At 42.7% G+C, this 27,305-nt stretch overlaps 2 protein-coding genes and 1 long non-coding RNA gene across 3 annotated transcripts in view; 1 reads left to right on the top strand and 2 right to left on the bottom strand.

Moving 5' to 3' along the window:
* Positions 1-4,189, bottom strand: LOC138976984 (E3 ubiquitin-protein ligase TRIM33-like). The gene is made up of 3 exons (XM_070349877.1): positions 3,852-4,189; positions 990-2,117; positions 1-311 (listed from the first exon to the last, which is right to left on the bottom strand). Exons 2-3 carry the CDS (start codon positions 2,100-2,102, stop codon positions 156-158), a joined length of 1,269 nt encoding a protein of 422 aa, XP_070205978.1. The 5' UTR covers positions 2,103-2,117; positions 3,852-4,189; the 3' UTR covers positions 1-155.
* A 4,005-nt stretch (positions 4,190-8,194) lies between these two features.
* Positions 8,195-27,305, top strand: part of LOC138976559 (uncharacterized) — a 100,930-nt gene continuing 81,819 nt past the window's right edge. The window contains exon 1 of the long non-coding RNA XR_011459074.1: positions 8,195-8,293. This is a non-coding gene — a long non-coding RNA (uncharacterized lncRNA). The remainder of the gene's footprint in view (positions 8,294-27,305) is intronic.
* LOC138976557 (E3 ubiquitin-protein ligase TRIM56-like) lies at positions 13,449-16,113 on the bottom strand. The gene is made up of 2 exons (XM_070349403.1): positions 14,957-16,113; positions 13,449-13,828 (listed from the first exon to the last, which is right to left on the bottom strand). Exons 1-2 carry the CDS (start codon positions 16,070-16,072, stop codon positions 13,673-13,675), a joined length of 1,272 nt encoding a protein of 423 aa, XP_070205504.1. The 5' UTR covers positions 16,073-16,113; the 3' UTR covers positions 13,449-13,672.

Raw genomic sequence — 27,305 nt, 5'->3', positions numbered from 1 at the left:
ATTCTCTATATTGCTATTTGAAGTGTTGCACAGTCTCTGGGGACAGGATGTTTAATTGAATGATATTTGACGGCAACAGGCAACGTGAAAGAGCTATATTTCTTAAAGGGATTACAGTTGTAAACACACTGATAGCGTCACAGTGAACACTGAGCTCAATGACTAACCTCGTACAACATGTTCGTCATCATAGGCTGAGAGGCGACAACGATACCACCATAGTCGTCAGACCCTCTTCTCTCTGCCGTCTGCTTGTTGTTGCTCAGCACGATGTTCTTACCATGGTTGTCATGGAAAAACAAAACTGGCACCTGCAATCAGTCAGTGTACACATCAAACTGAACTGTCTAGAAATGGTTACATATTTCACGTAAATCACTCTGACACAGTTAATTAATACATTGCACATACAAATGATCAGTCTAGAAAGTATCTATTTTTGAAATTATTATTAATTGGTGGTAAATCCTCCAAACAGTGCCGCCCTATATTCTGTTGTAAAATCTCAGGATTTTTGGTTTTGTTTCAAGACTGAATCTTTTGCTACAGTTCCAATAAAGTGGTGTTTATTTTCAAAATAATGTGCGTTTGTATGCATGGAGTTGAGAAACTTCAACCGCATGATTTCAGAAGTGAAAATCAGTTGGTTGCCAAATGGCAGTAAACCTTCCTCCAACTCCCAGTCAGATTCTATTCACCGATTTCAGGTCATTGGTTTTGGTATAGTGACAATATCGTTCGTTGGCTAACAAACTTTCGATTCACAAACCTGATTTCTGTGTCAACAAACACAGCAAAACATATACTAAGCATTGAGCAATTGCTTTCATTTCACGACTTGACATCAGTTATATTCGTTCATAGTGGACGCACACTCATTGTTTATTGTTTACTAACTTGGTTAAATGGTAAATGAAGTAAAATCACATAAATCACAGATCTTTAAGAAAATCAGATGTTTAAAAAAAAAAACCACACAAAATACTTACAGGCACAAAATCCAAATCAGCAGACATGACTTTCGCCTGACCGAGTGCTGACAGCTCTTTCTCAATGCGGGTCACGGCCTCTGCGTCGATCACGACGGTCTCCTTGGATACGACCTTGACGCCTGAGGGCAAGGTGGCGCTGCAGTCGAGGTTTCCAACACGTGTCTGCATCACGGGCGTCATGGTGCTGACAGTGTCGCGATTCTTGGCGTCCTGCACGCGCTGTACCACGTGTTTGTGTGACGTCAGCTTCCCGCGTCGCTGTAGCAGACACGTCTTGGTCTCCGTCACCGCCTCCTTGACGTCAGAGCACGCGCTGTGGGCCAGCTCGTTCAGGCGATGACGACAGTCCTGGACCGACTTCTCCAGGCGCGCACACACGGCTTCGATCTCAGCAACGGCCTTCTTGGTCTGCTTCTCGGTCTCCGCCAGGTGGGCGTCCAGCTGTTGGATGGCTTTGTCCAGCCTGGCCTCCCCTTCGGTCAGCGTGGCCGCCAGCTCCGCCAGCACGGCACGCGCGTCCTTGACCTTCTCCTCTATATCCTTGACCTCCGGGCAGCTGCGGTGGCGGGACGTGGCGCACAGGTGGCAAATGCTCTCGACGTGTGTCGGGCAGAACAGCTCCGTGGTCTTGTCCGCGTGGACGGCGCAGGCGGCGTGCTGGCTTCCCGCCACTTTGTCCGCCGTCAGGGAGGTCAGGTCCTCCACCGTGTGGTTCCTGGCCACTTTCTGCTTCAGGTGTATCTTCCGGCACGACTCGCAGAACAGGTCCCCGCACGTCAGACACAGACACGTGGCCGCGGCCTCCTCACAAATACAGCTGTGCGACTGTTTGAGCAGACGGTGAGCCCCCACCAGGTCCGCCATGGCCAGGTCTGTGGGAAAACCGTCCGCGACGTCCTGCCAGCTCTTCTGGCCTCGCTCCTCGGGTTCCATGATGGCGCAGCGGCATAGCGGACACAGGGCCTGGTCTTGAGACTGCAGCCAGGACAGCAGACAGTGGTGACACAGCAGGTGTCCGCAGGGCAGCAGCTTGGGCTGCACGTACTGCTCGTGACACACGCTGCAGTCCATGTCATCGGGTTCTGGCACTGGTGGGGCAGCGGTCGCCATGGTTATATGTGTTTTCTGAAATTACCAAAAATCTCTTGAGAGAATCATATCTTTAAAAAGAGGGAGTTTGAAAATTGAGGTAAACTTAGAGACGTTTTGAAACAGAAGTCTAAAGAAGCAGGGTCGTAAAAAAGAAGAAGAGGGTGTTGGGTTTCGTTGGGGGGGGGGGGGGGGGGAGAGGAGGGCATTATCAAAAGCATTATTAAAAGTTGGATTTACTGTACTGTTCTAATACAGACACAGGGCTCGCCTGTAGTGTAGTGAATCGTACATGAACTCTGAAAGGCCCCGTACATTCGATAGTGAATATTCATGGTGCTCTAAGAATGTGTGATACACATGCAGTCATGGTGCTGCATAGGATAATATTAGGCTTGCTGGATGGGGTGGGGGGGGGGGGGGGAGGCGGGGGTTATTGTCTATTTTGTGTATTACTATTATCCAATACAGTTTTTGCTCTCAAGGTTAGTTTCACTCGTATCAATATACTGACCTCAGGATGTTATCGGATAGAGAATGTTAGTTAAACATGCCTAGAATGATTCGTGAGGCTGATATCATGAATAAGTCAATTCTAATGTTAAGACAGGCACGTGAATTTCTGCGTTCACGGAGTGTATCAGTCGTATTGTTGCACCACAGGAGCTTGTATCAAAGCGCTGGTCGACCAAAGTCTTTCACCCCTTTACCCACACTGTGATATTTCTCCGTTTAACTTTAAACTAAATATTCGAACCTATGCAGATTCGACTTTGTACGCAAAAGGATCGATAATCAATTCATCGACAGGCTTTTCCCTGCGACGTTTACCGTTAAGGGGAGCTGTTGAACCGGATCATATCCAAAATTAAGCCAAGACTTCAGACTAATTAGTATTGTAATACTACAGGAGGGATAAAAAGGAGTAGAAGACCGTGATCGTCCGGTGTTTGGATGCACTGCCTTCTACATTTGTTTATTTTGCATAATTAATGTCTACTGTATCTTTACCCTAGCCGCGTTGTCGGTAACACCAGTAGCAATGGCTGTGTAAAACGAACGAGAAATAAACAACTGTCGAACCAATACAAGACACCGGTTACGCCGCCTTCCCACAAAGAGACAGTCTTTCTTATGCTAAATGTAGAACGAAGCGCTGAACTGAACAAAGTTGTTGTCACATTCACGCTGGTCGCTGTGACCCAAATCGAGACATAGCTGCATATTTTATTAGCTCTACAAAATGGGGTCAGCTCGTTGTGCGTGGAGTGCGCGAATAAGAATGTTGAACTCTGCGCTGCTCAATCGACAATGTTCTTGCGAAAAGAGTACTAGCCTTGCGTTGTAGCACTTTTTCCCGTTTAGCCAGCATTAAATTGTCTACCGAGCTACACTCGGCTTTACTGTACTAGAGATCGGATGTGAAGTGAAGTGAAGTGAAGTGAAATGAGGTGAAGTGAAGTATCACATAGGCAGAATGCAGCAGACAGACACAGACACACACACACATACACAGACACACTGACACACACTTACACACACACACTACACACACACACACAGACACAGAGAGAGAGAGAGAGAGAGAGAGAGAGAGAGAGAGAGAGAGAGAGAGACAGACAGACAGACAGACAGACAGACAGACAGACAGACAGACACAGAGACACAGAGAGACAGAGAGAGAGAGTGGTCTAGAGATAACGGAAACTTGGGAACCGAAAGTAGGGTAAACCCGGAAATTCCTCGGACGTTAAATCAATAGTGACATACCTCGCAACTTGTCTCACTCTCAGAGCGCAGTGAAAGAAACGAGTAGTCGACAGCGGAGTTGATAAATCTATGGTACAAATCCAAAAGCGATAATTGGGAAGAATGATTCACACTAAAAAGCACAAATGATGTGACAAACTGTCCACACTGGTTCTAACTTCGCACAGCGGCAGCCATTGCACTGAAGAGTGTGACACGTAAAATATGCTGTGATCACGTGATGTGTGTCAAAGTTGATCTTTTCGGTACAGTGCGGACGAACCTTTGGGAACACTGTGACCCGATTAGCACATGAAGTGTTGAAGTCAGTGCTGAAACTACGAGCTGGGTATCAAGTTTCAACACGATTCAATCACTGGGTCAGTGGACTGCCAAAGCCATAGTCACATAATAACAAATGTAAACCATACACGGAGACCCGATAGGCAGTCAGACAGCCAGCCACACACACACACACACACACACACACACAAATACACACACACTGACGATCGGTCACTCTGGCCACAAGCACTCTTTCCGGAAATGATTCAGATCACTGTACATAGCACAGGTGGACGGGGGAAAGGATGAGGGATAGTTAATCGGGAATTGTTTCAGATCTTGAAAAACCTAGACTATAATAATAATAATAATAATAATAATAATAATAATAATAATAATAATAATAATAATAATAATAAATGAGCATTTATATAGCGCAACATCATAACTTTACAATTATGCTCTTTGCGCTCGACACATTTAAAATTAAAGCACAGTTATACAAACATTTACATCTACATTCATAAAGAGACCAAAAAGCAATGTACTCACGTTAAAATGACGAAGACGGAACGAATAACTCAACAACGCTTGATTACGAAGATCATAATGAATAAGTTAAAACAGTCGTGGACGTTTGTAGCTTTTTTGTCATGAATTTGTTATAGCCATATTAATCCCCGAGTACGCAGTAGGAGGGTCCAGCAGACTTTAATTGTGTGTCTGTGTGTCTGTCTGTCTCTGTGTGTGTGTGTCTGTCTCGACTTAACAGCTTATTGCTGGGAAACTACTGGGCGCAGTTCGTTCAAAAGTTGATACACTAACTTGATAATAGGTCCGATTGATCGTATTAAAACTTCATAATGTTACCTGGGACCTAAATGCCCCAAAAAACACAAAAGTTCTTGACGGTTGGACAAATTCAATCGGAGCGACAGCCAGCCATTGAGCTGATAGAACAGCCGAACGCGTGCGTCATGAAAAGCATGCGTATCGCATGCGAGACGATTTGCAAGCCAGCCAGCGGGTGGGGATTAATTTGGTGAAGAAACTACAGTGCAGGTTTGGTCTCGGTCTCGGTAAGACTGAAAGAGAGACAGAGAGCACGAGAGAGAGCGACAGGGACACTGTGTCAGTGATTCAAGGTGGTGGCTTGGTGGCCAAAGGGATCCGGGTTCAATTCCCGGCATGGGCGGTCTATTTTTTTATTTTTAATTCTTGTTTACTATTGTTTATTATGAACGTTTTAATGTTTTATTTTACTCTAATAATTTTTTTAATTGTGTAAAATAAATAAAAAAATTTTTTTTTTTAATTCACGTGCACAAGACAAAAACTTTCATACTGTGCCAAAGTGATCCGAGTTCGATTCCCGGCATGGGCGGTCTATTTTTTTTATTTTTTTTAATTGTTTTTTAATTCTTGTTTACTTTTGTTTATTATGAACGTTTTAATGTTTTATTTTACTCTAATAATTTTTTTAATTGTGTAAAATAAATATATTTTTTTTTAATCCACGTGCACAAGACAAAAACTTTCATACTGGGGGAGCGAGCCAGTCTGAAGAGTACTCGGGTCCAGCGCCAGCGTTTTTTATGTGCTTTGTCAAAAGAGTATCTTTGATCAATTCAGAAGATCACATTTCTTAAAATAGACGATCCATGACTGCTGTCGGGTTTTCCCGTTCCAACGCAATCACCAAAACTGCACCATACTTTCACGACCTGGATTTAAAAATAGATTAGATAAATCAATACTTGATGGCTCTCCATATGTTTTTCATGCAGTTAAGAACAAGTTTGCAGTGCCATCACGTACAAGGCCTGAAATGCAAACTGCCTTAACATCGTTTCTGTAGTACAACCAACTACATAACGTATGAACAACTATGATTTTAAATCCTCATTGTTCCCAGTGCCACTGGTCGGTTTGGAATTATGATCAGTCAAATACACTGACATTTAAACAGGCTACGAGTTGTATGGTTGTTCGGTCCCGCTTGCTCTCTTTACCGTGACTGCAACTACAAAGTTGTGAGAAGCCAAATACGGTTTGAATGATCGCTAGTTATCATTCTATGATGGGGTTAAGCATACGATTTTGCACTAATTCCTAACAATTTTTGATAAAAATGTGGCAGTATTTGCCTCCTTGTCATTCAGTCACAATGAAATGTTTACAACTGATTCAATCATTATTCTGTAAACAGACGATAGATAGTGAAACTCATCAGTGCCTTGCTGTTCCATACATTGTGCATCAGACTTAAAAACTTGATGATGAAAAGCGACAACTGTGTGTGTGTGTGTGTGTGTGTGTGTGTGTGTGTGTGTGTGTGGGTGTGGGTGTGTGTGTTTGTGTGTGTGTGTGTGTGTGTGAGAGTCAGTGAGTGGGTGTGCGTGCGTGCGTGTATTCAAGAGAGAGAGAGAGAAAAAGAGAGAGAGAGAGAGACTGAGAGAGAGAGAGAGAGAGAGAGAGAGAGAGAGAGAGAGAGAGAGAGAGAGAGAGAGAGAGAGAGAGAGAGAGAGAGAGAGAATAAAAAAGTTTACAGGCTGCTGTACGTCCAGCCCTCACCGGTCAGAGGGTCAAGAAAAAAGACCGTGAGTTGAAAACACAATCCTTCCCGTGAAAACAGTCTGCTTGCTATCTCACACCGGTCCAGGTGTTTACATGGCGTGAAAACAGTCTGCTTGCTATCTCACACCAGTCCAGGTGTTTACATGGCGTGAAAACAGTCTGCTTGCTATCTCACACCGGTCCAGGTGTTTACATGGCGTGAAAACAGTCTCCTTGCTATCTCACACCGGTCCCGGTGTTTACATGGCGTGAAAACAGTCGTGCTTGCTATCTCACACCTGTCAGTGTTTACATGGCGTGAAAACAGTCTGCTTGCTATCTCACACCGGTCCAGGTGTTTACATGGCGTGAAAACAGTCTGCTTGCTATCTCACACCGGTCCAGGTGTTTACATGGCGTGAAAACAGTCTGCTCGCTATCTCACATCGGTCCAGGTGTTTACATGGCGTGAAAACAGTCTGCTTGCTATCTCACACCGGTCCAGGTGTTTACATGGCGTGAAAACAGTCTGCTTGCTATCTCACACCGGTCCAGGTGTTTACATGGCGTGAAAACAGTCTGCTTGCTATCTCACATCGGTCCAGGTGTTTACATGGCGTGAAAACAGTCTGCTTGCTATCTCACATCGGTCCAGGTGTTTACATGGCGTGAAAACAGTCTGCTCGCTATCTCACACCGGTCCAGGTTTTAACTTTGGCTAGACCATACCCTCCGCTTGGACACATACCAACAATCAACGTCTTGACTTGTTACTGTGCAGAGTTAGAATTTCGGGATGAGTTAATGTTGGAGATGGACACTGGTGTCAGCTAAAACAATAAGACATTTAAACAAAACAAAAACACACAAAAACACACACATATACAAAACAAGCAAATCCCAGTTGGCACAGAACACCCCAAGCTGGTGAGTTGTGGACTATGTCCAGATGCAGAATTGTTCTTATTACTTGTCAACAACCTGGCTAGATCTTAGAGGAGGAGCAGAACACTTTACATGGGAAGCCGTGTGCCTTTAAAGAGAACTAGCAAGCATAGTGATATTAATAGGCTGAAGTTATGTAAAGAAGAGTTTTTGTAGAAACCATCTGGGTACAGTTCTGAGCTTTGTATTGACATTTAACAGTCAGTATAAACTAAAAATTCAATTAATATATTTTAAACATGTTGGCTGCGTTAAAATATTCTGAAGCGTGTGACCCCATTTCCGATCCCTTATTTTCTGCCACTGACACAAACTCTGAAATGAAATAGAAAGGATTGTTTCCTCATTATTATAACTAAAACTGCGGTCAATTACATAATTCATGAATTACCCATTTTAAAGATTTCGTGCTGATATTATCTTACTGAATCAACTAAAGCTTGATAAAGCAAAAATTCAACATACATTATATATATACAGACAGACATGTAAATTCGCCACAATCTTAATATCATTTTACTCTTCAAACACACACATTTTTCACGGCTGTATATATGCATGTATTTCCATAGCAATGCATTTGTTCTGAAACAAAGTGATCAAAGGTAACAGCTAGAATTCTTGTGCTATCCAGATTATACATGTACTGCCTGAACACTTCAGCCCAAACAGGAACTGTTTTCTCTTGATATTAACACGTTTGTTTGTTTGTTTATTTGTTGCTTAACGTCCAGCCGACTACGCAGAGCCATATCAGGACGAGGAAGGGGGGGATGAAGGGGGCCACTTGTCAAGCGATTCCTGTTTACAAATGCACTAACCCATTACTTGTGTCACAGCAGGCTTTAGTAAAACTAAATTAATACCTACTGGAAGATTACCAGTTTCCAGTATGTTAAAATAGGCTTAACCTATCTACTGCTGGACTTACATCAGAACACTAACAGATTAAACTATACATGAATCGCGAGACAAGCGGCAAGAGAAGAGATTTTTGGAAAAAATACAGGTGAATGAGCAAGAAGGCAGAAAAAGAAAAGAATTCATGAAGAAAAAGAGAGCATGACAGGAAAGAGGAACCAAAAATCTACCTAACAGCAAACTAGAAAGCTCCTGCGGTTCCAAAAACAGGAGGGGCCTTTAATTTCATAACCGCAGTGCCCCACTGCGGGATATTAACACGTTCGCAAACTCGTCACGCGTTTGATCTCTCGTCTTAACCGATGGACACAATACCCTTATTCTTGGATAAACTCATCTATAAAAAAACAAACCCACGTTATTTAAACATTGTGTGTGGCTTCACAAAAACAAAAAAAGCATGGGCACAATATGTAATGTTAATTTTCTTCAGAAAAAAGTGCGATACATTTCTTATTTTATCATATTATTTGTGACGATTCGGTGCAACTTTACTACACAAATTACGTGAAAAACGTACACAATTGTAGAATTTCAATTTAAATCAAACTCTGGCGTAATTTTACACAAGAGTTTGGAATCTGTGCACACAACTCCAATTTCGTGAACATTCATAATTCAAAAAGTGAACCGAATAACTGCCGAGTTTCAATAAATGCGCAAAACCAATATTAACTCCTATTAACGGAAAAATAATGGAGTCATCTATGAAAAATGTGAGAGGAACACTCCCCTGTTTAAAGTTGTTACACTGACTGACATCTTTGTGTTTTGATGTACTGAAAATGAGAACATTTCGACACCAAGAAATCCTAGACATGGCCTGGAGATAAGAGCCTCGCCTTGTCTCATTACTTCACCTTACTTTAATACCAAGAAATCCTAGACATGGCCTGGAGATAAGAACCTCGCCTTGTCTCATTACTTTACCTTACTTTAATACCAAGAAATCCTAGACATGGCCTGGAGATAAGAACCTCGCCTCGTCTCATTACTTAACCTTACTTTAATACCAAGAAATCCTAGACATGGTCTGGAGATAAGAACATCGCCTTGTCTCAAGACTTTACATTACTTTAACACCAAGAAATCCTAGACATGGCCTGGAGATAAGAACATCGCCTTGTCTCATGACTTTACCTTACTTTAACACCAAGAAATCCTAGACATGGCCTGGAGATAAGAACATCGCCTTGTCTCATGACTTTACCTTACTTTAACACCAAGAAATCCTAGCCATGGCCTGGAGATAAGAACATCGCCTTGTCTCATGACTTTACCTTACTTTAATACAAAGAAATCCTAGCCATGGCCTGGAGATAAGAACATCGCCTTGTCTCATGACTTTACCTTACTTTATTACAAAGAAATCCTAGCCATGGCCTGGAGATAAGAGCCTCGCCTTGTCTCATGACTTTACCTTACTTTAATACAAAGAAATCCTAGCCATGGCCTGGAGATAAGAACATCGCCTTGTCTCATGACTTTACCTTACTTTATTACAAAGAAATCCTAGCCATGGCCTGAAGATAAGAACATCGCCTTGTCTCATTACTTTACCTTACTTTAATCAAAAATAAAATCCTCTCTTTTAATCAACATCTATGACTTAATATTTTTTCACACAATTTGCAACCCATCTTTTGGCAAATAGTTTGAGCAGAACAAATCTTATCTTTAAATTTAACGGTCCAGAAAGCCCTATCAAATGCCTTTCCAGAATCAGTCATCAATAGAAGACCAGGAGATTTGTTTTTATTCAAGTATAACATTCTGTTGAACACACAAAACACAAGCAACAACAACAAAAACAAGAATCACATCAACATCAATGACATGAATGGTAAACGCCAGCTAAAGTCATTGCCATGGAAACAGTCTCGTTGTTTGGTCTGGTGACGTCACGGTATGCGTCGAACAGGTAAAGCAGTAATCTGAAACAAAGGCAATGAACAAGTCATGACCTAAAAACTGAGGTGCAAGTCATATGAGAACAATTAAGGAGAAATATTAAGCAATGTTCACACTTACTTCGAGTTCATGATCTCAGTTTTACAAAGTGTTGATTTCAACAGGACTGTGTGTGCATGGTAATAATGTTTTCAACAGGACTGTGTGTGCATGGTAATAATGTTTTAAAACTCAGTCAGCGTAGGATTGCACTGTGTGAACAGCTAGTGTCTTGTTGCAGAAAAACAATCATTCAGAAAGTCCGGGATGATAAACACGGTGCTCACACATTTGTGAGCATTAATTTATGAAAGGGATTGTAGGTCTTCCAGAGACTTTTCCTCAGAATATCACGTTTCAAGTTCGGCGTAGAAGTCACAATGATGCCATAAATATACCAGAAGTGTCACTGCCACTATCAGAACGATCGAAAGGCTACATGGAAGGAGGATGGTTGATTATCACACTGTCAAACAATTAGTCAGAAGGTCGGGGATGATACACATGGTGCTTAGACACTTGTCAGCATTGATGACATATATTTCGAGCGTTTTAAAGACTTTTCCTCAGAATCTTCGGTTTCTCTTTGTTTGTTTTTTAAACTATCCAATCAATTATAATGCAACGATAAGGGGCACTGTTATAGTGATGAAGTACAGAATGAAAAGAGTATACTTAATTATTCCACCCACACACCCACCTGTCTGTAAGAACCCCTGACGTCAAAGAATGCAAAGCAGGGGTCGGGCAGGCTAGGGGCGGCTTCACCCTGGTCGTCACCGTTGATGTAGAGATGAAGAGATCGCTTCTTGTCAAGCATCACTCCCACCCGGCTTTTCTCGTGTAAGTTGGCCAGATTCTGTCCAACGTTGGTTTTAAGCTGGAAAGAGCCATACCAATACTACTATATCCGTATTGGATATTCGAGTTGTCTTAAAGTTTTGTTGTGTTAACATTTTCTGTTCTTCCTGGTAAAACCAAAGGCAGTAGTGCAGAATGGGGTTTTGTTCTCCAGTCCATTTGCACGTTGAGAAAGTCTCTATTTCTTTTTCTGCTTTTGAACCAGGCAACTCTTTAGGGACGACTTGAGCCCGAGAGACGCCACACAAAGAATGTCTGTGAGCCTTTAGCTGAGTTATAATGTCCGGCAACTAGAAGAATGCACGATCATATAGCTGAGTCATAATGTCCGGCAACTAGAAGAATGCACGATCATATAGCTGAGTCATAATGTCCGGCAACTAGAAGAATGCACGATCATATAGCTGAGTCATAATGTCCGGCAACTAGAAGAATGCACGATCATATAGCTGAGTCATAATGTCCGGCAACTAGAAGAATGCACGATCATAGAGCTGACACAATCCAGTTAATAGAGAAAATGGACTGACTTCAAACATGTTGAGTTTTTGAAAGCATTTTCAGTTTTACAGCGAACGCGTCAACCCCAAGACAGGTCGGACAGACTCAGTGAATAACTTATGAACAGTCGTGTTACCTTGACGAGTTGAGATAGATTCCTTGTTGGGGTTTGAACACACGCATTTCTGTGAAGATTGAAACTTCCTCGCACGTGATCATTTATGAACCTATTTTGATTTCCAGAACCATACATTAAACAGAGGACTAACTGTCCGGCAGTAGGTTGATAGTGATGGCCCTTTTACCCTGTGGGATTTAAACACGCAATCAGGTCTACTTTGTACTAGCTAAATTTTGATCAAAGATTTTATAAAACTTGTCATGACCTTTTGTTTTCAACTTTCAAAACTACCACCACCGCGACCACCATCACCCCCAGACACACAAACATATACACAAAGCCAGAATCGGACACACAGCCTTCATCCTTTCCCCCGTACCCGCCCTTTCTTCCCGGTCTCTTTTGACTTACCGTGTGTCCGCCATTCACGTTCACAGAATTGTTACTAATGACCACGGCAGATGGCCATCCATTTGCGTGAGGTGGCAGTGTCAGAGCGTCTGGAGGAGTGGTTGTTGCTCCAGTCCAGATCCAACCTCTCCAAAGAGCGTCTCTTTTGTCCAAGATGACCTAGACATATTGCGTTTATTGTCACATGCATGCACATACAGCGTATGCGTGGACAAACACAAACAACACACAAACCCCTCCACACACACACAAACAACACACACACACACACACACACACACACACACACACACACAGGCATGCTTGCACGCTCTCTCTCTCTCTCTCTCTTACACACACACAAACCCACCCACACACAAACCCACCCACACACACACACACACACACACACACATGCCCGCATGCACTCTCGGAGACACACCCCCACACACACACGCGCACACAAATACACACACACACACACACACACACACACACACGCAAGCAGTGCAGCTTTTGTTTTACTAAAACTGTTACACCTACCAAATAATACAACGGCCTGGGTACTTTTTTGGCTGTGTGGACACTGTTATTCATAAATTATGTTCGTAACTTATATCACGTTCAACATATAAAATGTGTCGACACAGAACAAGGCAACGCTATTGATCGTTTCTTTATGTTCAAATAAAAGGATGCTCTCAAACTTGGCACACACACACAACATGAACATAAAATCCAATGGCAATTGTCTCTGGTTCTTGGCATAATCACGGCACAGGGTATTTAAGAGAGTCGTTGTTGTAAAAGTTGTTGTTGATCACCTTTGTCCTGTACAGAGCTATGTGCTGGTTAATCACAGTAATACTGTGCAAAGTGCTGACTTTTGTATAAAAGTAGATGTTTGCAGCTTTAATGTCCATCTATACTTTTAGTTTTTTGTTGTACATAGTTACACATTTACAATGACTTCAACTAGAGGCTACATTATTGGCAGCCAAGGCGGTTAATGGTCGTCTGCCACTTCGATTCCTGCACCGCCTCCCCCCCCCCCCACACACACACACACATCCCACCAGCTTCCCCAGTTAGAACAACTTAAAACTATTCATACATTACACAAAATCAAAAATAACCTGTTCTTTAAAATGCTCAGTATTCTCTAAATTGCTATTTGAAGTGTTGCACAGTCTCTGGGGACAGGATGTTTAATTGAATGACATTTGCAGGTAACAGGTAACGTGAAAGAGCTATATTTCTTGAAGGGATTACAGTTGTAAACACACTGATAGCGTCACAGTGAACACTGAGCTCAATGACTAACCTCGTTCAACATGTTCGTCATCATAGGCTGAGAGGCCACAACGATACCATCACAGCTGCCACGCCCTCTTTTCTCTGCCGTCTGCTTGTCGTTGCTCAGCACGATGTTCTCACCGTGGTTGTCATGGAAAGACAAAACTGGCACCTGCAATCAGTCAGTGTACACATCAAACTGAAATTATTATTAATTGTTTGTAAATCCTCCAAACAGTGCCGCACTATATTTTGTTGTAAAATCTCAGTATTTTTCGTTTTGTTTTAAGACTGAATCTTTTACTACAGTTCCAATAAAGTGTCACTTTAACAGAATGGTGTTTACTTTTAAAATAATTTTTGTTTGTATGCGAAAAAGAGCAAATTCGACATTTCTCAATGGAGTTGAGAAACTTCGACCGTATCATTTCAGGAGTGAAAATCAGAGGGTTGCAAAGTGGCAGCAAAACTTCCTGCAACCCACAGGCTGATAGGTATCGGTCACAGCGCCTATGTTCATGTGAGGGGTTCATATCCTGTTCAATGATATCAGGCTAAGAGTTTTGGCATGGTGACAAAATCGTGCCTTGGTCAACAAACTTTTAATTCACAAACCTGATTTATGTGTTTGTTTGTTTGTTTATTTGTTGCTTAACGTCCAGCCGACTACGCAGAGCCATATCAGGACGAGGAAGGGGGGGATGAAGGGGGCCACTTGTCAAGCGATTCCTGTTTACAAATGCACTAACCCATTACTTGTGTCCCAGCAGGCTTAAGTAAAACTAAATTAATACCTACTGGAAGATTACCAGTTTCCAGTATGTTAAAATAGGCTTAACCTATCTACTGCTGGACTTACATCAGAACACTAACAGATTAAACTATACATGAATCGCGAGACAAGCGGCAAGAGAAGAGATTTTTGGAAAAAATACAGGTGAATGAGCAAGAAGGCAGAAAAAAGAAAAGAATTCATGAAGAAAAAGAGAGCATGACAGGAAAGAGGAACCAAAAATCTACCTAACAGCAAACTAGAAAGCTCCTGCGGTTCCAAAAACAGGAGGGGCTTTTAATTTCATAACCGCAGTGCCCCACTGCGGGATGATGTATGTGTCCAAAATTACATAAATGCACATACTAAACACGGAGATACCGCTTTAATTTTCATCGACATCAGTTATTTTCCTCATATTTTATTGTTTACTAACTTGGTTAATCGGTTAAAAAAAGAAGGAACATCACAGAAAAGAATGCGCGATCATTAAGAAAATCAGATAATTATGGGGAAAAACATACTTACAAGTCCAAAATCCAAATCAGCAGACATGACTTTGGCCTGACCTAGTCCTGACAGCTCTTTCTCAATACGGGTCACGGCCTCTGCGTCAATCACGACGGTCACCTTGGATACGACCTTGGCGCCCGAAGGCAAGATGACGCTGCAGTCGAGGTTTCCGACACGTGTCTGCATCACGGGCGTCATGGTGCTGACAGTGTCGCGATTCTTGGCCTCCTGCACGCGCTGTACCACGTGTTTGTGTGACGTCAGTTTCCCGCGTCGCTGTAGCAGACACGTCTTGGTCTCCGTTACCGCCTCCTTGACGTCAGAGCACGCGCTGTGGGCTAGGTCGTTGAGGCGATGACGACAGTCCTGGACCGACTTCTCCAGGCGCGCACACACGGCTTCGATCTCGGCAACGGCCTTCTTGGTCTGCTTCTCCGTCTCCGCCATGTGGGTGTCCAGCTGTTGGATGGCTTTGTCCAGCCTGGCCTCCCCTTCGGTCAGCGTGACCGCCAGCTCCGCCAGCACGGCACGCGCGTCCTTGACCTTCTCCTGCATGTCCTTGACCTCCGGGCAGCTGAGGTGGCGGGACGTGGCGCACAGTTGGCAGATGCTCTCACCGTGTGTCGAGCAGAACAGCTCCGTGGTCTTGTCCGCGTGGACGGCGCATGCGGCGTGCTGGCTTCCCGCCACTTTGTCCGCCGTCAGGGAGGTCAGGTCCTCCACCGTGTGGTTCCTGGCCACTTTCTGCTTCAGGTGCAGCTTCCGGCATGTCTCGCAGAACAGGTCCCCGCACGTCAGACACAGACATGATGCAGCGGCCGCCTCACACATGCAGCAGCTGTGCGACTGTTTGAGCAGACGGTGAGCCCCCACCAGGTCCGCCATGGCCAGGTCTGTAGGGAAACCGTCCGCGACGTCCTGCCAGCTCTTCTGGCCTCGCTCCTCGGGGTCCATGATGGCGCAGCGGCACAGCGGACATAGCGCCTGGTCTTGAGACTGCAGCCAGGACAGCAGACAGTGGTGACACAGCAGGTGTCCGCAGGGCAGCAGCTTGGGCTGCACGTACTGCTCGTGACACACGCTGCAGTCCATGTCATCGGGTTCTGGCACCGGCGGGGCAGCTGTCGCCATGGTTCAGTGGACCGCTTTATATGTTACCTAAAATTGCAACAGAGGTCCTATTTTGAAGATCGCCAACAAAGATCTGAGAGAATCAGGTCTTTAAAAAGAGGGAGTTTGAAAATTAGGTACGGTGAAATTAGAGACGTTTTGAACAATAAAGCTGAGAAGCAGGGTCTTTGAATAAAGGGGGGGGGGGGGGGCAGTATTAAATGGATGGAATCACTTTGCTGTCCTTATTCGGACATTGTGCTCGCTTGTAGTGTACGGAATCAAACACGATCCCTGGTTGCTACCCTACACGCCCTGTACACTGGGCAGTGACCGTTCATGATGCTCCGAGATATGCCTCATACGAGTTGTGACACACAGGCATGATACAGCATGGAATAATATGTTGACTTAATCCTTACTCCGCCCCACCCCCGTATTACGTTCCTTCATTGTTTTTTCTTGTGTGTTGTGAGGTGGGGGGTGGGGGTTGAAGTGGGGCGCATTTCTTAAAGGCTGAGGGTGGTTGACTATTCTGCTTATTGCTACACTCTAAAGTGTTGCCAGTTGTGAACACAGTGAGATATACTACATGATTCTACTAGCAAAAGAAGCACACACGGTAAATACTAGTGTTCAAATCAACACCAGTGTTGACCATGTCTGGTACTTTAGCTAGTAGAACTATGTCACACTTCGTTCTTCTTCTTGTCGATCACACTAGTTATATTGTCAGCCCGGACAGCGAGACGAAGGTTGCCGTCTTCTCCAGGTCTTCCTTTCCTCCGTACAGCTTGCAGTGGATGGAGACTGCAGTTGGCCACACTTCGTTCAAAACTGGTTACACAAAGTGAATCAGCTATCCCCGTTTTCTCATGTTTATTTTCCATTGTATTAACATACTGACGTCAGAACGCAATTTATCAGATGCAGAATGTCTCCTAAAAATTGCTAGAATGATCCGTGAGGCATGAACGCTTTAAAAAGTTCATTCGAGTTCAAATGTGAAAATAGGTACGTTATTTTTTGCGTTCAGTGTACCAGTCGTATTTGTGCATCACAGGAGCTTGTATCAAAGCGCTGGTCGATCGCCCTTTTATTCTTACTGTAGTGTACTATACTTAGTATAGTTATAGTACAGTACGGATAAAGAGGAGTAGAATACTATGATCGATCAGTACGTGTTTTGATACAAGGTCAAGTATGTTGCACAAGTAATGCACTGCCTTCTACATTCATTTTGGTTTGTTGTGAATCATTCCTATCTAACCTGTCGTTATCTTTGCGCTGTAGGTAAACAGCAGAAACGATGGCTGCGTAAAACGAATGAGAAATAAACCGCTGTTGAACGAGAAACACGTCACGCTCCCTTCGCACGGAGAGACAGTCTTTTTAATGCTAAATTTAGAACGAAGCACTAAACTATACAAAGTTCACATTCTCGCGGGTCCCTGTGACCCATATCGAGATTACGCTGCATATTGTATTCGCTAAAATTGGGGTCAGGTCGTTGTGGGTGGGATGCGCAAAGAGAATGGTGAATATTGCACTGCACGATCGACAAACCGGACATGTTTTTGTAAAAAGAGTACTACACTTTATTTACGACGGTTGTGGCATAAGCGTACACCTTGTGCACGTTTTTTTTTTAAACTGAACTCGCCGCAAGCCTTTCTCAGTGAACGACTACTCTGAATCAAATGTACACACACACATTGCGCACTCACACACACACACACACACTGCGCACTCACACACACACACACACACACACACACACACACACACACACTAAAGACAATGCCAGAGAGAGAGAGAGAGAGAGAGAGAGAGAGAGAGAGAGAGAGAGAGAAACTTGCGAACCGAAAGTTGGGTAAACCCGGAAATTCCGTGAACGTTAAATCAATAGTGACATACCTCACAACTTGTCTCAACCGCAGAGCGCAGTAACAGAAACGAATAGTCGACAACGGAGTTGATAAATCTATCCTAGTGATTCAAAAGCGATAATTTGAAAGAATGATTCACACTAAAAAGCACAAATGATGTAACAAACTGTCCACACTGGTTCTATTGTCGCACGGCGGCAGCCATTGCACTCGGACGAGTGTGACGTAAGATATGCAGTGATCACGTGATGTGTGTTTAGTTTATCTGACCGGTACAGTGCGGTCACAGCTATAGGATCACTGTGACCCGATTTGCATATAAAATGTTGAAGTCAGTGCTGAAACTACGAGCTGGGTATCTAGTTTCAACATGATTCAATCACTGGGTCAGTGGACTGCCAAAGCCATAGTCACATAATAACAAATGTAAACCATACACGGAGACCCGATAGAAAGCCAGACAGACAGCCACACACACACACACACATATACATAATTGTATGCGGGTGCGCTTGCACAAACTCTCTCACACGCATACACACACGCATACACACACACACACACACGCGAGAGAGAGAGAGAGAGAGAGAGAGAGAGAGAGAGAGAGAGAGAGAGAGAGAGAGAGAGAGAGAGAGAGAGAGAGAGAGAGAGAGAGAGAGAGAGAGAGAGAGAGAGAGAGAGAGAGAGAGAGAATGACAACAATGACAATTTTTTAATTTTTCGAGGGTAACAAGAATAAGCATAGATATGCATTTTTGCATCTGGCCCTCGCCATAAAGAGGGACTAAACTATTTTACTATAACTATGACTAGGGAAAAAAAGGTTACATAAAAACATTAATGGTAGAACATATAAGTTTATGTACATGAAGCGCATTATGTAGAAGCATTGTAGATCATAAGGTAGTGTTCAAAATTGGGTGTAAAGCAATGAAGATAAACGGAAAGTAACCCAACAATACATTAGCTCAGCAAAACAATGTATTACAGAGCCAAATCTTCGTTATTTTGTCACAATAAACCATAATTCCGATAATGAACAACTGTATACAAAGAAAACATACCAATCAAGTTTATTTGTTCATAGAGTTCATTAAATGGAAAGAGAGAGAGAGAGAATCAGAATGTTTTATTCGCGGAAACACTGAATGGTTTTTAGCGAAAGGGTGTTGTGGGGTTGGGATGTCGACGTACAAAGCTTTCTGGATACCGAAACATGCACGATCGCGAAAAGATTCTCGCTACTGGAAGTCCGATAGCGAGTCAGTCTGTGCACACAGCTAGGTGTAGGGAGGTGCACGTCCGTCACACGGGGGTCTTTGTTCGTTATTTCCATTAACAATGCAGGTCGAAGATCAGCCCAGGTACAGTCTCACGGCTGCCGCCAAAACATTCAGGTCTCTGGTCGCCTGCCTTCTGTCTTCTGCGAAGTCGTCTTTGCTCAGAGGTTTCGACCTCTTCAGACAGCGCGCTGAAGAGTCTCTCATTTTGATGTACCAATCAGTCACTTTCCTTTCTCTTATGTCGTATCTTAGCACGATGTCGTCCGATTCGCATACAAGCACGTTCTGTTCAAAACGCTTGTCTAGTACCGCGTGGTGTATGGACTGGTTACGGCGGATATCCCTCAGCCTTCTCTGCTTCTTCGTATTTGTCACTGAAAGAAAGAAAGAAAGAAAGAAAGAGAGAGAGAGAGAGAGAGAGAGAGAGAGAGAGAGAAAGAGGAGGAGAAAGAGAGAGAGAGAGAGGGAGAGAGAGAGCGAGAGAGAGAGAGAGAGAGAGAGAGAGAGAGAGAGAGAGAGAGAGAGGGGGAGAAAGAGAGAGAGAGAGAGAGAGAGAGAGAGAGAGAGAGAGAGAGAGAGAGAGAGAGAGAGAGAGAGAGAGAGAGAGAGAGAGAATAAAACACATGACAAGACCATGCAGACAAGACATCTTTATTATCAAGGTTTAAGTGTAAGCAAGTTTACATGGTGCTGTACGTCCAGCCCTCACCGTGCAGAGGGTCAAGAAAAAAGACCGTGAGTTGAAAACACAATCCTTCCCGTGAAAACAGTCTGCTTGCTATCTCACACCGGTCCAGGTGTTTACATGGCGTGAAAACAGTCTGCTTGCTATCTCACACCGGTCCAGGTGTTTACATGGCGTGAAAACAGTCTGCTTGCTATCTCACACCGGTCCAGGTGTTTACATGGCGTGAAAACAGTCTGCTCGCTATCTCACACCGGTCCAGGTGTTTACATGGCGTGAAAACAGTCTGCTTGCTATCTCACACCGGTCCAGGTGTTTACATGGCGTGAAAACAGCCTGCTTGCTATCTCACACCTGTCAGTGTTTACATGGCGTGAAAACAGCCTGCTTGCTATCTCACACCGGTCCAGGTGTTTACATGGCGTGCAAACAGTCTGCTTGCTATCTCACACCGGTCCAGGTGTTTACATGGCGTAAAAACCATGCCCTCCACTTGGACACATACCAACAATCAACGTCTTGACTCTTTCTGTGCAGAGTTAGAATTTCTGAAAGAGTTATTATTGCAGATGGACACTAGTGTCAGTTGAAAAAATAAGTCACACAAAAACAAAGAAACAAATGGAATAAAACACACACAAAACAAGCAAACACCAGTCTGCACAGAACGCTCCTACGCTGGTAAGTTGTGGAATGTGTCCAGATGCAGAATTGTTCTTATTACTTGTCAAAAACCTGGCTAGATATTGGAAGACGAGCAGAATAGTTTACATGGGAAGGCCTGTGCATTGGAAGGTAACTAAAGCAATCATTGTGTTTATATTAGACTTAAGCTATGTAAAGATGTACAAGAAAAGAGAAAACGTTTCTAAGAAAGTATGACCACAATGTGGCGACAACTCTGTGCTTTGTATTGAAATTAGACAGTCGGTATATTGTTTTTAATGTCTATATTCTAAACATTGTGGCAGCATTCAAATATGTTTGAGCTTGTAGTGCTATTTCCCCATTCCATGTTTCAGCCAATGACGCAACATCTTAAATGAAATAGAAATGATTGTTTCCTCGTCATTATTACTAAGTACTAACACTGCAAACAATTACATAATTCATGAACTACCCGTTTTAAAGATTTCGTGCTGATATTATCTTACTGAATCAACTAAGGCTTGATAAAGCAAAATTTTGACATACACTATACACAGACAGAGACATGTAAATTCGCCATAATCTTAGTTTCCTTTTACTTCAAAAATATCTAACATAAATTTTGTCCAATGAAATCAAATCACACACACACACACACACACACACACACACACACACACACACATACACACACACACACACACACTCTTAAAAGGCTGTATATATGCTTGATTTCCATATCAATGCATTTGTTCTGAAACAAACTGATCAAAGTAACAGCAAGAATTCCTGTTCTAACCTGATTATATACATGTACAGTCCAAATATGCGTTTTTGATCTCTCCTCTTTACCAATGGACAAAATACCCTTATTTTTGGTTTAACCATATTTCCTAAGTATTGGATAAACTCATCAATAAAAAACGACAACAACGTTATTTGAACATTGTGTGTGGCTCCACAAAAACTATAAAAGCTTGGGCACAATATGAAATATTTTTTCTTCAAAAAACCCATACACCACAGACATATTATTTGTGACGATTCGGTGCAACTTTAACACACAAATTACGTGAAACACATACACAATTGTAGGATCACAATTTCAACCAGACTCTGGGTTAAGTTCACACAAGAATTGATGGAAATATGTGCACACAACCACAGTTTTATTAACATTTATAGTTCAACCGAATAACTACTGAGTTTTAATAAATGCGCAAAACATTATTTACTCTGATTTAAAAAAAAAGTCAACTGTGAAAACTGTGAGAGGCACACTCCTTTGTTCACACATCTTTGTCTTTTGATGTGCCTAAAATGAAAACATTTCGACACAAAGAAATCATAGACATGGAGATAAGAAAATCGTCGTGTCTCATTCCTTTTCCTGACTTAAAACAATCCTATCTTTTAATCAACATCAATGTTTTCATATTTGAACATATAATTTGCAACCCATCTTTGGGAAATACTTAAAGCTGGAAAAAGTTTAACTCTTTGTCTTTAACAGTCAAGCAAGGGGTATCAAAGACCTTTTCAGAAACAGCCATCAAGAAAAGACCAAGATCTTTGTTTTCATTAACGAATGATATTCTACTGTTCAAAAACACAAAAGCAACACACACAAAAACAATCACATCAACAAAAATGTGATGAATGGTGAACGCTAGAAAGAATTCGATGTCCGCGAAACAGTCTCTTTGTTTTCTTTGTTTGGCAGTCTCTTTGTTTGCTCTGTCTTCACTGTATGCGTCGAACAGGTAAAGCAGTAATCTGAAACAAAGGCAGTGAAATCATCATGACGTAACTGGTAAATTGAGAGTTTTATGAGAACAACGAAGGAGACAAAGAAAGCGATCCTCACACTTACCTCGAGTTAATAATCTCAGTTTTACAAAATTTAGTTTTTAGCAGGATTGTGTGTGCATGGTTATAATGTCTTGAAAGGAAGTCATAATAGGATTAGACTGTGTGAAAAGTTACGGTTTTGTTGCAGGAAAACAATTATTTGTAAAGTCCAGGATGATGAACACGTTGCTGAAATATGTTTGAGCATTTATGAAAGGAATTCTAGATCTTCGGAAGACTTTTCCTCAGAATATCGTGTTTCATGTTCGGTGAACAAGTAACAATTTTGACATTAAATTAATAAACGCGAAGAGTCACTGCCACTATTAGAATGATAAAAGGGATGAATGGAAGGACGATATTTGATTATCACACTGTCAAACAATTAGTTAGAAGGTCTACTACCACTATTGGAATGATATATAGTGCTAAATGAAAAGAGGATAACTAATTATGCCACCCACACATTCACCTGCACGTAAGGCCAACCGACGTCAAAGAATGCAAAGCAGGGGTCGGGCAGGCTAGGGGCGGCTTCACCCTGGTCGTCACCGTTGATGTAGAGATGAAGAGATCGTTTTCTGTCAAGCATCACTCCCACCCGGCTTTTCTCGAGTAAGTCGACCAGCTTCTGTCCAACGTTGGTTTCAAGCTGAAAAGACAAACACCAATGTGACTCTATCTGTTTTCGATATCAGAGTTGTCTGAGAGCTCGTTTTGTTCTTGATTAAGTTATATGTTCCTCTTTCGGGACTTCTTCCTGGTAAAACCAAAGGCAGTCGTGCAGAATGTGGTTTCTTTCTCCAGTCCATTTGCACGTTGAGAAAGTCTCTATTTCTTTTTCTGCTTTTGAACCAGGCAACTCTTTAGTGAAGACTTGAGCCCGAGAGACGCCACACAAAGGATGTCTGTGAGCCTTCAGCTGAGTCATAATGTCCGGCAACTAGCAGAATGCACGATCATATAGCTGAGTTATAATGTCCGGCAACTCGAAGAATGCACGATCATATAGCTGAGTCATAATGTCCGGCAACTAGAAGAATGCACGATCATATAAGTAGTATATATAGGTATGCCTCACCCCCCAGTGCAATGTGCAATGTGCAGGGATAGGGTCCATCATAAAGTTATAGGTTAAGGTGCCTGTGTTGAAGTAGTGATAAAGAGATATTGCGGATAAACGGTTTATTGCGTTTTATATTTTGTCATGTGATTTCATGTGCCTGTACCTGTTGCTCGGTACTAATGACCATTCCAGCTGGGGTAATGACAGGATTACTCCCCCTCCCTCTTTTCTAATTGGTGCTGAACGCACCTGGTCCCCTCTTATTAAACTTCTCCTACCGCTGACCCTCTCTGGTGGTTTACCGGACCGCGTAACTATTACTGACATAAAAGAGAGGGCCTCCGCGAAGTGCAGGGATACCGTTTAATTGCATTTACCCTGACACCTCTGGCAGTTCACCAAACTACATAGCTATTACCAGCATGAAAGAGAGAGGGCTCCGCGAAGCGACGGCAGAGAGCTTTTGTTGTCATTTTTTCATTGAAAAAGTAGGTGATTATTTTGGATCAAAGTGACCTTGGGAGGGACTGTGTGCATGCGTGTGTGTGTTTGTATTGTCTGCGAGTGTGGTGTCCAGCGCGGGCGCGCACTCACGTGGTGTTGTTGAGTATGATGATGAAATAGAAAACAAAAAAGGGCGCTAAAATGACTTTTGTTTTTGAAGAGACAATTCAAGGTAGATGTGTTTTTTGGAATTAATAAATAAAGATAAGGATAGGATCTTAGTTTAGTATGTGAAAATGGATCCAAGGTGGAAACATCCTTTTACCTGTGTGATTGCCGGTCCCACAGGGAGTGGGAAGACTCATTTTGTCAAACAATATTTGAATCACTTGCAAGATATGATGACACCCCCTCCAGAGGAATTGATTTGGTGTTATGGGGCGTGGCAGTCTGGTTACAATGAGATGAGACATGTGACGTTTGTGGAGGGTTTACCCGACGTGGAACAGTGGACAGGGCACAAGAGGCGACTGGTCATCATTGATGATTTGATGAGTGAGACCAACGACAAGATCACACAACTATTCACCAAAGGAAGTCATCATCGGAATCTGAGTGTGATGTATATTGTACAGAACCTGTTTGGAAAGAACAAAGAACAGAGGACGATCAGTTTGAACAGTCACTACCTGGGGCCGGTAATATGAACAGCGTATTTTGGACGGTCGAGCAACCACAGTCGACTGACTGTCAAGTCAGATGACTGCAGTCTGCTGACCGGCCGTGTTTTGACGGGTAATATGTGCAGCGCGGTAGCACTGACAGTCGGCTGACTAGACAGTCAGACCGCTCGGTGGTATTTTTAGAACATTACAACTTCCGATGTAAACATCCGGTCCTGTTTTGGCGGTACCGGTATCGTTTTGTTGATATGACGTCATCAAAGACATTTAGGCCAAAGGTGGTAAAGGACAGGGTGAGAAAATGAACAACAAAAACGTGTGAAAACGAAAGTCTGCTGACGATTTGTAAATGTGTTGAGTGTCTTGTCTCTATGTATAGTGAATCCAGTCTCTTTGCGCGATTTTTAAAGTTAGTTTTATTGGTCTACGGTATTGCATTTCAGCTTGGTGGCTTAAAAATTAATTAATGACTTTGATCATTAAAAATCTGAAAAATGTAAAAAAAATATTGTTTTTATAAAACGATCCAAATTTACGTTCATCATATTCTCCATCATTTGCTGATTCCAAAAACATATAAATATGTTATATTTGAATTAAAAACAAGCTCTGAAAATTAAATATATAAAAATTATTATCAAAATTAAATTATCGGAATCAATTTAAAAACACTTTCATCTTATTCCTTGTCGGTTCCTGATTTTAAAAACATATAGATATGATATGTTTGGATTAAAAACACGCTCAGAAAGTTAAAACAAGTACCTGCACTGCAGTCGATCCACCGAAAAAGGTGCCTGTAAGCCCAACCGCAGTCGGGTGACTGTTTTCAGTTGGACCGGCAGTTGTTCGCGCTCATATTACTGACTTTTGCGGTTCAACGTCGACCCACCGTCAGTTTCACGGTCAGCCGACCGATGACTAGCTACATATTACCGGGCCCTGGTGGTGTTTAAAAACCCACGAGATGCTTCACAGATCACCCATCTGGCCAAGCAGATGTACCCTGGGAAGCTAAAGTATGTGCAAGAGGCATTTAAAGATGCGACTTCTATGCCTCACGGTTATTTGCTGTTTGACTTGCGACAAGAAACACCCGATCATCTTCGTCTGAGGACAAAAGTTTCCCCGCCAGAGCACCCCGTGGTGTACCTTCAAAAATAACCATGTCTGCACGCCTGAAGAGAAATGTACCCATGTTGCGGATGTTGTGTGGGGCTAAACCTGCTGTGATTAAGGCCGTGTTGAAAGGAGCTTCTCCAGATTTGATCCATGCGTTGTGCAAGTGCTCCCTGAACATCTTAAAAGGCCATGTGCAGCTGACGCCCGCACAGAAGAAACGGTAGTCTCGACACAAACAGAACCTACGGGTCTTAGCCAAAAAAACAACATCTGTCAAACATCGAAAGCAAATCCTGCAGAAAGGCGGATTTCTTCAGGCTCTTTTGAACCCTGTGCTAGGAATTGTATCTGGCTTGCTCGGGACCCTGGGTCTCTGATGCGATGGAGCATACCAAAAAGATGATTTTGATTGAGCCACGCGTGTTGGACTCTTTGCGGGACTCTGCAGGTGGACCTCCAGTACCTGATGCAACCTCACAAAGTTTGAAGGACATGGATCAAGTGATGCGGGGCATTTTAGATGAGAAGGACGTGGACAAACATGAACAAGTCGCGTAAGGCGAAAATACAATATTTAGTCAAGTAGCTGTCGAACTCACAGAATGAAACTGAACGCAACGCAACGCAGCAAGACCGTATACTCGTAGCATCGTCACTCCACCGCCCGTGGCAAAGGCAGTGCCCGTGGAATTGACAAGAAGAGCGGGGTATTCGTTGCGCTAAGAAGGATAGCACGCTTTTCTGTACCTCTCTTCGTTTTAACTTTCTGAGCGTGTTTTTAATCCAAACATATCATATCTATATATTTTTGGAATCAGGAACCGACAAGGAATAAGATGAAAGTGTTTTTGAATTGATTTCGAAAAAAAAATTTTGATAATAATTTTTATATATTTAATTTTCAGAGCTTGTTTTTAATCCGAATATAACATATTTATATGTTTTTGGAATCAGCAAATGATGGAGAATAAGATAAACGTAAATTTGGATCGTTTTATAAATTTTTATTTTTTTTTACAATTTTCAGATTTTTAATGACCAAAGTCATTAATTAATTTTTAAGCCACCAAGCTGAAATGCAATACCGAACCCCGGGCTTCGTCGAAGATTACTTGACCAAAATTTCAACCAATTTGGTTGAAAAATGAGGGCGTGACAGTGCCGCCTCAACTTTCACGAAAAGCCGGATATGACGTCATCAAAGACATTTATCAAAAAAATAAAAAAAACGTTCGGGGATTTCATACCCAGGAACTCTCATGTCAAATTTCATAAAGATCGGTCCAGTAGTTTAGTCTGAATCGCTCTACACACACACACACACACACGCACAGACAGACAGACAGACAGACAGACACACATACACCATACCCTCGTTTCGATTCCCCCTCGATGTTAAAATATTTAGTCAAAACTTGACTAAATATAAAAAGCAGACTCCTACCAACAAGTCTTGTGGCGGTTTTTGAATCGTTTTAGTCACTACAAAGACAAACCTCTTGGAAGAGTGGAGATGTCACCACCCTCAAAACAACCTTTGACAGAACTGAATGAGGCCGAGAAAGTTCAGGACCTATCTAGGG

The sequence above is a fragment of the Littorina saxatilis genome, linkage group LG9 (genome assembly GCF_037325665.1).
Source record: "Littorina saxatilis isolate snail1 linkage group LG9, US_GU_Lsax_2.0, whole genome shotgun sequence".
NCBI classification, from domain to species: Eukaryota; Metazoa; Mollusca; class Gastropoda; order Littorinimorpha; family Littorinidae; genus Littorina; species Littorina saxatilis.
The sequence above is the reverse complement of the archived record's forward strand: the minus strand, read 5'-3'. Positions and strand labels throughout refer to the sequence as shown.